Source organism: Falco cherrug, chromosome 5 (assembly GCF_023634085.1).
Source record: "Falco cherrug isolate bFalChe1 chromosome 5, bFalChe1.pri, whole genome shotgun sequence".
Lineage (NCBI taxonomy): Eukaryota > Metazoa > Chordata > Aves > Falconiformes > Falconidae > Falco > Falco cherrug.
Genome location: NC_073701.1, coordinates 67082494 through 67095324, shown reverse-complemented (window position 1 = coordinate 67095324; position 12831 = coordinate 67082494). Strand labels below are relative to the sequence as shown.

Sequence of the window (12831 nt, the reverse complement as noted above, 5' to 3'; positions counted from 1 at the left end):
AGTGAACTGAGTGGAGATAGCACTGGGCTTAAAAAATGCAACCTCGTTCCCCCCAAAACCAAAACCAGAACGTTGTGCATACAGTAAAAAGCTGCAGTTTGACATACCTGAAGGAAAGAAAAGGAGACAATTTCCAGTAATTTTTTTCAGTTTCCATCAATTCATTCATTTTTTTCCCATTTGCAGTTAATGTCCTAAGCAGTGTTTTTTCCCTTTCAGAAAATGTTAAGGAGAAAAATTATTTCACCCTTCCCCATCTCATGATACTTTGAGCATGAAAATGATGTAAAGATTCATACACAATGTCCTGGATAGCTGGCTTGTTCTAAAAATTGTTCCCAGGTGCTTTGTGTCTCTTTCTTACTCGAAGATTATACAATTAGCATTTTAACGTCCCACACTTCTTGTCTAGTTTCCTAGGAGGATATGAAAATGAAGCCATGGAAGCTAAGCTGTTTGGTATTTATCACACACACTCTGATTGTATTTCAGAGCTCTGGGATTTAAACAGGACGTCAGTCTTTCGTAGCCCATTTGGATATCTTGGTCTTCACATAATGCTGCTGGATGAGTATCAAGAGCGACTGTTCGTGGGAGGAAGAGACCTCTTGTATTCCCTCAGTTTGGATCGAGTCAGCGACAACTACCGAGAGGTGGAGTAAAAAGCTATATATATTAGTCCCTTCATATTATAATGTGTAGCACAGAATAACAGTTTGCATGACTGGAAATGAGATAATGGAGTTTTTGTGGATGTTTTGTGCATGAACTTTAAGGTCATGTTTATATTTAAGAAAAATACACTAATTACCATTTTCTCCCCAGTAATAACCCATAAGTCTCACTCTAGGTAAAGAGATCTGGGGGTCGTATAACTATTTCTCACTGTTTTTCAGTGTGTTTACAGATTTTAGAGCATCTCACACTTTGTGCATACCTGATTACTGTATCTCTGCTATATTATCAAGGAATAATTTCTCCCTGGTATTTGTGGGGGACTTTCCTACAGCTGAAAAGAAAAAATAAAAAAAAGAAAAAGAAAAGAAATTAAAAAATTAATTAGTACATAAACTATAAGAAGTTTTCAACAGCAGCACAAACCATGCAGCTAACTTTTAGCCTTCTTTGGAAACTGGATTTTGCATTGGTTTGAGCCAGAGGTGCTATTAAGTAGTGCCTGAAAGTGGCATTTGAACTCTACTCAGTGGTCTGTGGGAGAAAGGTGATTTAAGTCATAAGCCTACCAGAGACCTCGGTACATCGTAGAAGAAGAAATTGATCAGCAAACTGGTAATAGAAGTGGAGAGGCTGGAGTCTAAGCTGGTGTGAGCCTTGGCTTCCTTACTCACTTCTGCCCTTGGCAGCTAGGATCGGAAGCATACAGTGGCAAAGGAAGCTGGTTGGAGCATTGCTCCTCTCTCAACCATCTTGACTGTGGATAAACAATGTCTTGAAATATTTCAGTGGTTTCATTACCTACTTTTTATTTTTTTTCCAACATGTTTTGATGTAATTTCATTCATTCTCAAATCAGTAAATGAATGAGAAAGTGAATAACAAAACAAAGCTCTCTGGTGAAATATGATTTTTGTTGATGTCTATGCTGCGTTGATCACTAATGTTTCAAACTCTTTTCTTTCTGCCCCCTTGTTGTGAGTATCACTGTTCTCATGCCAACACTCTGGTCAACTTTACCCTAAGCAACCATGCTTATCTGCAAGTGTAATTAGCAAGTTCCACTACTGCAAGCAGATATAATACACTTTATCCTTTTTATAAATGTTTGGGAAAGACAATCCTAGATATGGGGAAATTAATATACTCAGAGAGGCCATTCGAGAATTTATTTATTTTTTAAAAAGAAAAAGAAAAAAAATCAACAAATTAACTCCCCAGAGAGCAATATTACATACTGAGCCTTGTTCCTCCACAGTGAGATATGAGTTAACTCCTTTTCCATGTGATAATATTTATTAATATCCTGTGACAAGATATTAGAGCTCAGGGATATGAAAACATTTAGGAAGCAATTGTTTCTGTAAAATAAGCTTTCCCCCCGCCCCCCATTCTTCTTCCCCGTTTGGCAGTAAATCTTTATGAGGAAAGATGACAAGATAGAGCACTTGATGCTTCTGTCCACCCACCATTGACCTGTCTGAACACACTCTTGAAGTTTGTCGTTCTCCTTGTGTCAGATGGAAAATCAGCCATTTACTCTGAAACCATACTCTCTGTCTTGAGACCTGTGTGCAGAGTATGACAAACTAATGGAAGCCTTTCTTGCCTGCTTTTATGATGTGCAAAAGATGAGAAACTGGAATAAGTGAAGCTTGACTTAGCATGCTTAGAAACATGACCTCGCTGGGACTTAGCTCCCTTCAATACAAATGTCAAGATACTTTTCCCTTTTCCCAGTGTTCAATCGGTGCAGATGTCATTCAGTAATAGCTAAAGGGAAAACTTGATCATCTTACAGTGCGAGCAGCAAAAGTGTGGAATGAGACATTTATGTTATATATGAGAGCTTAATTACTGAGATACACTGGGGGAAGTTCCTGGAATTGAGCGACTGGTTGATTCATTATTACCAAAGTTCTTCATTAATCTGTCTTTAACTGTGTGTTGGTTAGCCTTTGGCCTTTTTCTTTCACGTTGAGGACTTTAGCTTAATTAATCTAAAACACCAGTTACAATCTAGTGAAAGTATAGGAGTGGAGGCAAGCTCTTGGGTTTTATTCTCTCTCTGGTAACCAGGGTGACTACCTGCAAAAGAGATGGTTCATAAAGTTGGTAGTTTGGGGCATATTCACATAATTTTTTTTCATCTTCTGTGTTCTAGAAAACAGTTTATGCATTTTATTTCATTGCCATCCCTTTCTCCACAGTTTGGACTATGAATGTGCTTTCTAAAAACCAAACTAAAACCCAGTGCCAGTTAGAGATATATCCCTTCTGCTGTAAAACACCTAGTCATTCAGTTCTAGCAGGCATATTAGAAGTCCCCCAAAAGAAAAACAACAAATGCTGAGTGGACATAAAATTCTTTTTCATTGAGACCCATTGACTGCCAAAGTAATCCAGCATTTCCAAAAAACTCAACTTGTGATGCATATGAGGTATGCATCCTATAAATCTGCATTTAATTAGCTACATTTTTTCTTAAGGTTCAATTCCCTTCAGTTTTCAAATACAAAGCAGCACACTGAAGTGTAGATTATAGCTTTTTCACAGAAGCTATTAGATGTTTATGTATAAATCTACCAAAATTACTTTAGGCATGTATTATCTTGACAACTTTTCATATCCAGTAAAGACAAGATACACACAAAATGGGGGTAAAAAAATCAGGGAACAAAACTACTACTGTTGTTCTTGCATTGACTGAGGAATCCAGAGATTCAGGTTCAGCTCTCAACTGTGGCATAGACCTTCCATGTCATCTTGGACAAAGAGATTCTCACTTCTCCATTGGTCAAATTATATTTCTTTTGCTTACTTTACATTTTTTTGTACTCTTTGTATCTCTCCTTTCTTATAATACACCCTTGCTTACAGTGTTTAACATATCTTAAGTTTTTGAAACAAGTTACTCATGCACCTTGGTTTCTACATGAAGAATGCCCTAACACTAATAGTAGCAAGAATGAGGAAGATGATGAAATGTGGATATCAATATTTACAGAGAATTAAAGCTGTAGAAGTACTTGAAACCTGATGTAAAGCCAAAGCTTCAGAGATACCCTCCACATGACCTTTGCTTTCCCTAAGTTCTCATTCCCTTTCACATCACCTTTGGAATCAAACTTTACACATATTTGGGATTTGTTCCAAAGTCTTTAAGGCTTGTAATGTTCTAACACACTGATAGAAAATTTTCTTTGATATCTGGTGCCAAATTTATTGTAAAAAGCATTTCACTTCATTGTAATTGGTGCCAGAGCAGATCTTTGTTAAGAGCAGGCTTGAATCAATGCCAGTAGTTCATCACCGCTGATCTAATAGCTCTTAGAACTAAGGACGACCTTTGTTTCTACTTTTCATCTTTTGTTGGAATGAAAATAAACTACACTTCCTATTTGTCCACAAACTCCTTACAGATATTCTTTCTTCCTAGCTTCTGGTTCAAAGTGCTTATGAAGGCCTTGCTCGGAAAAGAAGCCTTCCAACTTCTGTAAATCGGTTTGTGCAGGTAGATCTCCATGGGCTGTTTCTGACCTAGTATGACATGCCTCCGGGTTAAGACTTGTGTCTCTGCCGTAATGAACGATACAGCCCCTATAATACACCCAGCTTCTAGCAAAGCTAGCTATATTTCCTCTTCAGAGCTGGCTGAACACAAGTCTGCAAGAGCAGGGCTTGCTTGTATCTCCTTTGAATACTGGGTAGGAATGTATGTATATTCAAACCGAAATACAAAGCACACAATTTAGCAGTGAGGTGGGTTATCCATTGGAATTACCTCCCAGGAGGCAAGGTGGTTATGAATTTGTTGACAAATGTATATAGTACCCAGTCGTAACCAGATATTTTTGCAGAATTTATGCTTCAGCCAAGCACAAGTTATGTGTTAATTAAGCACTATTCATTGGCTTAAACCAGGGATGGGATAGCTGAATTGCTCAATTGCTCTGTCATATACTGGAGTTCAGTCTAGCTTACAGAGTAGTCTAAATTGCCCTGAAGCATTATAAAGCTCATGTAATTTCTTGAAATTAGTTTTCATTAGATACACACTATCTTGTTTTTTGAGGCTAGTGACTGAACAAGGAAGCTATTTGGAGACACTTATTAGCATTCCAGCTTCAATTAAAGTTTTCCCTGTATCTGAATTTGCACAGTAGCTGTTGTATGTACTGCCTTATAATTTCATTTTTTCCCATGAGAAGTGCATTTAAAAGTAGGTTTTCTGTCTTTTACAGCACTAAAATTACATCATCCAGGTCTCAAGGATGATAACGTTATAGTGCGAGATGAGAAAATATCACTAAAGGAGCAATTTAAAAATTTACTTCACAGTAACCTGCAGGGTGAAAAGTTTTGGAAAATTATGTCCAAGCCAATAATTATGGCAAGCATGCAGCCCAGTGAAATGTGTGTTAGTGTGATGTTATTCCAGTCCAGATGCACAGGAAAAATTCCCAACAATGCTTATTGACAGCTTGCCAAAAGATTGTAATCCTGGCAAAGTATCAATTCAAAGTTAAAGCTGGAAGTTGTCATAACTCTAAAGCATAAACATCAGGAAAAATAATGGCAGGTTAAAGGCTACCATTGCAGATAATTAATATCAGAACTTCCATGCAATGCAAACACAGCTTATGTTATGCTAGTTAAGTAAAACAGCAATAATTACACAAATATATTTAAGTAGAGTAAATACACCTTGGTAAATATTACTTGAGACACTTACTGTAGATTTCTTTGCAAATGATTGTAACAGACTGAGCAGCTCTTCTCAGTCATTTCAACTGAGCTACGAAATCCTCATGAAGTTTTCCAAATTAAAAACAATAAAATATTGGAGTTTTGTTTTGCAGAACATTTTTTACTATACACGTTTTTGACTACTGTGTTTAGACCCAAGAAGCATGTAAAATCAAATTTTGAAATTTTGTAAGATAGCAAATCTGATATGCAGAGGTTTTTTTAGTCTCCAAACTAATCTTGAAGAGATTAAAATCTCAGTGCTCATTTATGTTAAGACTTACAAGTTTTGTAAGAATTATGAGTCTTAAAAAATGATTCCTGGATAGAAAATCCTCTTCAGGAGACTCACATACATTACTGAAGTCATAATTCAGACCTATCTACTCTACTTCAGGCAATTAACATGAACTTGTCTTAGAGGTATGCAATTCACTACGAGCATCCAAGATTCCTACACCTCTGTACAACCTGCAGAAAAGGTACAGAGATGTCTGCCTTTCTTACTCCTTCTGTTAGGCATCTTTTGCTGAGTCCCATTATACATATCCCAATAGGGAATATGCATATGGCTGAACCCATACAGAACCAGGGCTTTGTTGGTTGAAGGATTTGTGCAAGAGTCACTTTGGAAAACAGGTGCCTAGTGGCAGTGGTAGATAAAGGGACAGAGGGTAGCTCCTGTTACACATCAGCCTTTTGATTAGAGCAAAGCCCTCCATCTCCTCTGCAAGAGGTTTGTACACACACCCCACATCACAGAACAGATCCTCCTGGAAGATTTATCAAAACTTATGGAAGACAGGGAGGTCATTAGAGACAACCAACACAGCTTCACCAAGGACAAATCTTGTCTGACTAAACTAGTGGCCTTCTACAATGGAGTGGAAAAGGAAATAGCTACACATCATCTGCCTGGACTTCTGTAAGGTCTTTGATATGATACTCTACACCATTCTTACCTCTAAATTAGAGAGATATGGATTTCATGGATGGATTATTAGATGGATAAGGAGTTGGCTGGGTGGCCATGTCCAAAGAGTTACAGTAAATAGCTTAACATCCAAGTGGAAACCAGTAACAATTTGTGTCCCTCAGGGGTCTGTACTGAGACCAATGCTATTTAATATCTTCACCACCAACAGAGACAGTGGGATTGAGTGCACCCTCAGCAACTTTGCGGATGACACCAAGCTGAGCGGTGAAATTGTTTCACTAGAGGAAAGGGGTGCCATCCAGAGGGACCTTGTCAGGCTTGAGGAGTAGGCCCATGACAACCTCATGGGGTCCAGTAAAGCCAGGTGCAAGGTCCTGCACTTGGGCTGGGGCAATTACCAGCATCAGTGCAGACTTGGGGATGAATGCATTGAGAGCAGCCCTGCAGAGAAGGACTTGGGGATCTTGGTGGACAAAAAAGTAGACAATGAGCTGGCAACGTGCACTTGCAGCCCAGAAAGCCAACCATATGCTGTGCTGCATCACAAGAAGCGTAGCCAGCAGGTTGAGGGAGGTGATTCTGCCCCTTCACTCTGCTGTCATGAGACCCTGCCTGGAGCACTGCACCCAGCCCTGGGGTCTCCAGTATAAAGACACAGACCTGTTAGAGGGGGTCCAGAGGAAGGTCATAAAAATAGTCAGAGCTGGAACACTTCTTTTATGAAGAAAGACTCAGAGAGTTGGGGTTTTTCAGCTCTGGAGACACCTTATTATGGCCTTTCAATAATTTGTGAATGGGGCTTATAAGAAAAAGAGAGACTTTTTAGCAGGGCCTGTAATGACAGGACAAGAGACAAAGATTTTAAACTGAAAGAGGGCAGATTTAGATTAGATATAAAAAAGAAAATTTTTATGATAAAGCTGGTGGGACAGTGGAACAGGTTGCCCAGAGAAGTTTCGGCTGTCCTGTCATTGGGATTTTTCAAGGTCAGGCTGGATGGGGTTTTGAGTAACCTGATCTGACAAAAGGTGTCCCTGCTCCTGGCAGAGGGGTAGGAACTTGTTGATCTTTAAAGGTCTCTTCCAACCCAAACTCCATGACTAAACCCCAAATTCTATGACTCTATGATTCATTCCATAACTGTGCTAAGGTCCAAATCCTTATTACTTACACTGCAGCTTTTCTTCAACATTCCAGGCAAAGCAGGGGCATTGGGTTACCTCTTTGGCTTTTTTTCTCGATTCTGTGTATGCATTTGATTCAGTATGTCTTAAGTGGAAAATGAGCATATAAAATATTTTCAATAGCACTGGGACTAAGTATCCAAATGCAAAAATAATCACCTACACACAATGTATTTAATATTAGGTTACAGAGTCAAGTGTTTTATTCCCTCTGTGGTTTCTGTGTTCTTAGAAGCCACCTACACCTTATATGAGCAAAAGTCCCCGCTTTAGCCTGCTAGTTAGAACATTTCTTTGGGAAGCAGGGGCTGTGACTTCAAACTTTTAGGCTCAGGAGATCCTAGAGTTCATATCCCCTATCTTCTAGGCTTTCGAGTTAAGGACAGACTTTTGTCTGTTTAACCTTAACCAGTGAGTAAAATAAATGACTGCGGACCCTGAATTTTGCACTGAACGAACCAGGAATGGTCTGACCAGGGGACTGGATGAGTGCCCTCATGGGAGTTCAGCAGAGTCCAGGTACCTCCCCAGACTACCCAGCAGCAATGGGAAGACTCGATGAGAGTTCATACACAGATGACTATAAGACCACCTGACTGAAAACAAATGTTCTGAATGAATTTTAGGTCCCTTGTAGTATTTAGATGGTGTCTCAGCACAGGTGGCCTGATTTGTGCATTGAGACCTAAACACTGACATACTGCTGAAGCTGACAAGAATAACATATAGCCGACCTCCTGCATTTAAGTACTAGGCCTCTAGGATTTTAATTTATCCCCACTTCTCTTGCAATTTACTTTTCTTATGATTTATCCCTAGATTTTCCCTGGGTTAGAATTATTTCAAGAAAAATAAGTTTACTCAATTACAAAAAAAGGAAGAAAAAAGCCTAGCAGAAGAACTGTAATATGTTTTCCAGATAGAAAAATAATTTGTGTGTGGAGTATTGACAAAAATGTCTTAATCATTACATCAATTTTTTGATACTTAGCTGGTTTCAGCCAAGCCTGATATCACTGACATGAACATGTTTCTGTTTTAATTTTTAAAAGTTCTAAGAAATGAAGTAATCATTCCAGTCTGCTCAGTCATTGTTTAACATTGTTTTCATCTACACAAATCACACATCTGGAATGAAACATAAATTTTATACAGTGGGTAGTTGAAACAAATCTTGCATGTGTAATTTGGCTTCACTTCTAGTAATTGACTGTGAAGAGCCAATCCTTCTCCCATGATGTTAATTGCTGACCTTCATTAACTTCACTGTAAACATTTACTGTCACTTGAAGCAGCGTATCAGTACTTCAAAATTAATATTCTGTGTTGAAAATCACTGACAATTTAGCAGAGATGTTTCTACTGGATTTATATAAAATGTTCCATATATTAACTTCCTTTAAATTCTGTTGACTGGTATTAAGTTTGGTGAGTTTTCCTAAGCCAAGCAGTTATAGTTCAACAAAAAAAATATCCTTACCTCATTGTAAACTTTTATAGCTATTTAAAACTAAAACTGGAATATGTTACTTTAAAAATGTCCAAATGCTAACAGAAACTTGATTAAACTTTATAACATACCATGAAAAGTGTGTATATAGTATGATGAGTCAAGTATAAAGACAAGTTCTAAGTCTGGCACCTGGGACAACATAACCAAAGAGCCCAGTACAGGCTGGGATCTCTGTGGCTGGGGAGCTGCCTTGCTGGATGGGACCCAGGGGTCTCGGTGGACAAACTGGACACTAGTCATCAGTGCACCGCTGCACCAGTGAAGGCAAATTGGGTCCTGGGCTGCACCTGCAGGGGCATTACTTGCAGATATATAGACATGATCATCCCATTCAGCGCTTGTCAGCCCTCACCTCGCATACTGTGGCTGGTTCTGGTCCCCAGAATTTAATAAAGTTGTGGATAAATAGGGAAGGGTCCAAAGGAGGGCTACAAAGATGATCAAAATGCTGAAAAATGTGCCTTACAAGGCAAGACTGAAGGAATCTGGTTTTTTCTGCTTGGAGATGAGAAGGTTCACGGGAACTCATCACAGTATTCCAGTACTTTCAGGGCAGCTACAATGAGGACAGAAGCTCTCTCTTCACAAGGAACCGCAAGAAGACGACAAGGGGCAACAGGTACAAGTTGCACTAGGAGATTATCAAGGAATTTTTTTACAGTGATAACAATCAATTACTGAAACAGCCTCCCCAGGGACATGGTGGAGCCTCTGTCACTGGATGTTTTAAAGATATGATAGGACAGAATGCTAGATAATCTCATCTAGGCTCCCTTTCCCATGAAAGGTTGGACCAGATGATCTTTTGAGTCCCTTCCAACCTGGACTCTTCTATAGTTCTGTGATTCAGTTCTATGAGTCTTTCACATGAAAAGTAGAGGGAAAGCTGGATGGAGACAATCAGATTGCTGATTGAATTAATTTCTGTGTTTGTTTTCATTTTTCCTCAGATCCATTGGCCTAGTACACCTCTGCAGGCAGAAGAATGCATAATTAAAGGAAGAGATGCTGTGAGTATCATTAATTACAAATCAAATATACTTTATTATACCAGTGGCTGGTCCAGAACAAGGATTCAGGCATCCCTAAACTTCAGAGAGATGAAAGCACAGATATGATTCTAAGTGTTGCAGCTTAAAAAACATGTAAACTACTGTGACCACAATAAATTATTAGTTTAATTTGTTTTCAAACCAGCTCACAAATGGACAATAAGCACTTTCGATAATCTGAACCATCTCCTAATTCTTTTCCTGGTGATATCAAAGCAGGTACCTTATTAATTCTCCATCACCATTTCTATTTCCCCTTCTTTTCATACATATAGAATAAATTTTCCTTTCAAACTTTATCACATTCTGATTTATCTTTAAAATACACATTCTCTAGAATAGATCCAGAAAAGCAGTTAAATTATTAGTAATTACAAAATATACTCTAAATTGTCTTGCCCTAAAGTTTTTATGGTATATTAATACAAATATTCTGTTTTAATGAGCCCCAAAACTGTTTTATTCTTATGATTCAGTGTCTTGGCTGTAATCAGCTCCCAGGGAAAAACCTGAAAGCTCACTGACACACAGCAGCTGATATCATTCGCACCACAGGATGGAAGTTCTTCTGGATGGGAGCTCTCTAATTTTGCAGTGCACCAAGCTCATTATCTGCACCTCATAAACAAACAGCAAGTACAACACCTAATAAATCCCACCGCTGAGAGAGCTTACACTGTACCAAAGGATTTGAAAATGATGATAGTTTTACAGTGACAGTGACAGGAATGTAGGACGCAGAAAGGCACATAGGAGGTTTTCTCAGAAACAGCAAACAGGCAGCCTTGATGATAGCCACAACATAGACCCAGTGAAGATCAGGAAGCTATAAAGATTCTGGTGGAAGTACAAGCATGACAACTGTCCACAACAAAGGAATCAGTGAACCAGATTGGAAATTAATAATTATCATCATAATCATCAATAATATTACTAATAACAACAGTAATAATAACAACAGTAACAATAACAACAACAACAACAACAACAACAATAATAATAATAATAATGGATGATAATACTAAATGATGATAATAATAATAATAAATTATAATAATAAATACATGATACTTTGTTCCTTACACTCACCCAGCCTAGAACTGATCCTTTTTGATGTGTCTTAAAAGTTCATTGCATTTTTATGGATGCTTTTATAGCCTTGAGAATTTCAGGTGTCTTTTGTCGGCAGTGGTGTTCTACATTATCCAGGGTTTGTGGTCATATTAAATGAATGCAAAACCTAAAGTCTCTGAGCTTTATTTAATACCACATCTCAGCATAGACTGTTATTAGTTAAAGCTCTGTCATCTTTCCTTCGCCACAACATGATGCGATTTATTTTCTGATGCTTTGACAATATCCTTTGGGTTAAATAAATACAGAAATAGATACAGTTATTCCAATGTAATGTAAAGATATACCTCTCACACTTACAAGATTCCCTAAAAATCAAAATCTTTTACAATCTATTTTGTTATTATAAGTCTTCAAATTCGCATTATAATGAATGTGATCATTTAAAGAAGTTCATGTTTCCCACATCTCTCTGGACTGTGAAATTTTGGTGGGGGTTTTTTGTGGTTTTTTTTTAAGAAAACCACAGAATTTTTCAATAATCACAAGACTCCAAAACTAAAATCTTTAAGAAAAAGATCCTAAAATTGTGAAGTCTGGAAATACTGTAATACCAAACAATATTTAATCCTCACCTGAGACCTAATTATATACGGGACTTTGTGAATGAGTCAGACTAATTAATGCCAGGAAAACCTTAGTAATTTTCATTAGCATGCTTAGTATTCAAAACTAAATTGCTCAACCTGAAAGGAATCTAAATTAGAATAAAAAACTTTCCTATTGCTTTTCTTTTCACCTTAATTTTTGTAGCCATAAGCCAATGACTTAATGGCATAATGTCTTAAAATTTGCCTTTGCCATTTCTAAGTACTGAATGTTATTTTTCACAGTGTACAGTCTCAGAAAAAAATCACTCATCAGTGTTCTTTCAGACCTTTTTGCTTATTCCCATGCTGTTCCTTTCTTTATTTTCCGTTGCAAAAGATTGATACTCAAGGCATAATTAACATTAAGTAGAGCTGAAAATGTTGTAATAAACACCTCGGTGTTGAGGTACTTCATGTGTTCTCTGCTACCTCTTTCTATGTAACTGAACAGGCTGCTTTTACAAGCTTTTACAACCTTTAAAAGTTATTAGTTCATCCTGCAGCAGTAAAACTGCAAGTATTGTAGTCATACACACAGTTTCAGAGAGTTTGTAACAGACTTGATAGGACACTTAGAAAAGCCTTGTCTTAATAACATGTGCATCGTCTTAAACTCAGGCCACACTTTTCTGACCTGGGTTAAGTCAAGGAAAAAATCCTCCTGCTCTCGTCCAGCGTGCCAGGAAACACACCTGTTAGCCCGTGGTGTGAAAGCTTTTGATCCTTGCAATTATTTTATCAGAATTGGACATCGTTCAGATACAGAAATCAAATACTGTAGTGATGACTAGATCTTTCACACTAGAAGCTTTGAATGAATAGAATTCCACACATGTATTAATGTCTATGGAGCCTCCTAAACACAACCACAACATTTAATTAATTAATATAGTAGGAAGAAAAGTTATTTTAATGTTCCCTTGGCTGATGCATCCCTTCCTTGTTATGTATACAGGGGATATTATTAGTAGGGTCAGAAGTGATGCCTAGTTGCCTG

General features: G+C 37.9%; 1 protein-coding gene across 1 annotated transcript in view; it reads left to right on the top strand.

Annotated features, from left to right (window-relative positions):
• Positions 1–12831, top strand: part of SEMA3E (semaphorin 3E) — a 145235-nt gene that overhangs the window by 71886 nt on the left and 60518 nt on the right. The window contains exons 2-3 of the mRNA XM_005443743.3: positions 493–653; positions 10009–10068. Of these exons, the coding sequence (XP_005443800.1) occupies positions 493–653; positions 10009–10068 (221 nt within the window). The remainder of the gene's footprint in view (positions 1–492; positions 654–10008; positions 10069–12831) is intronic.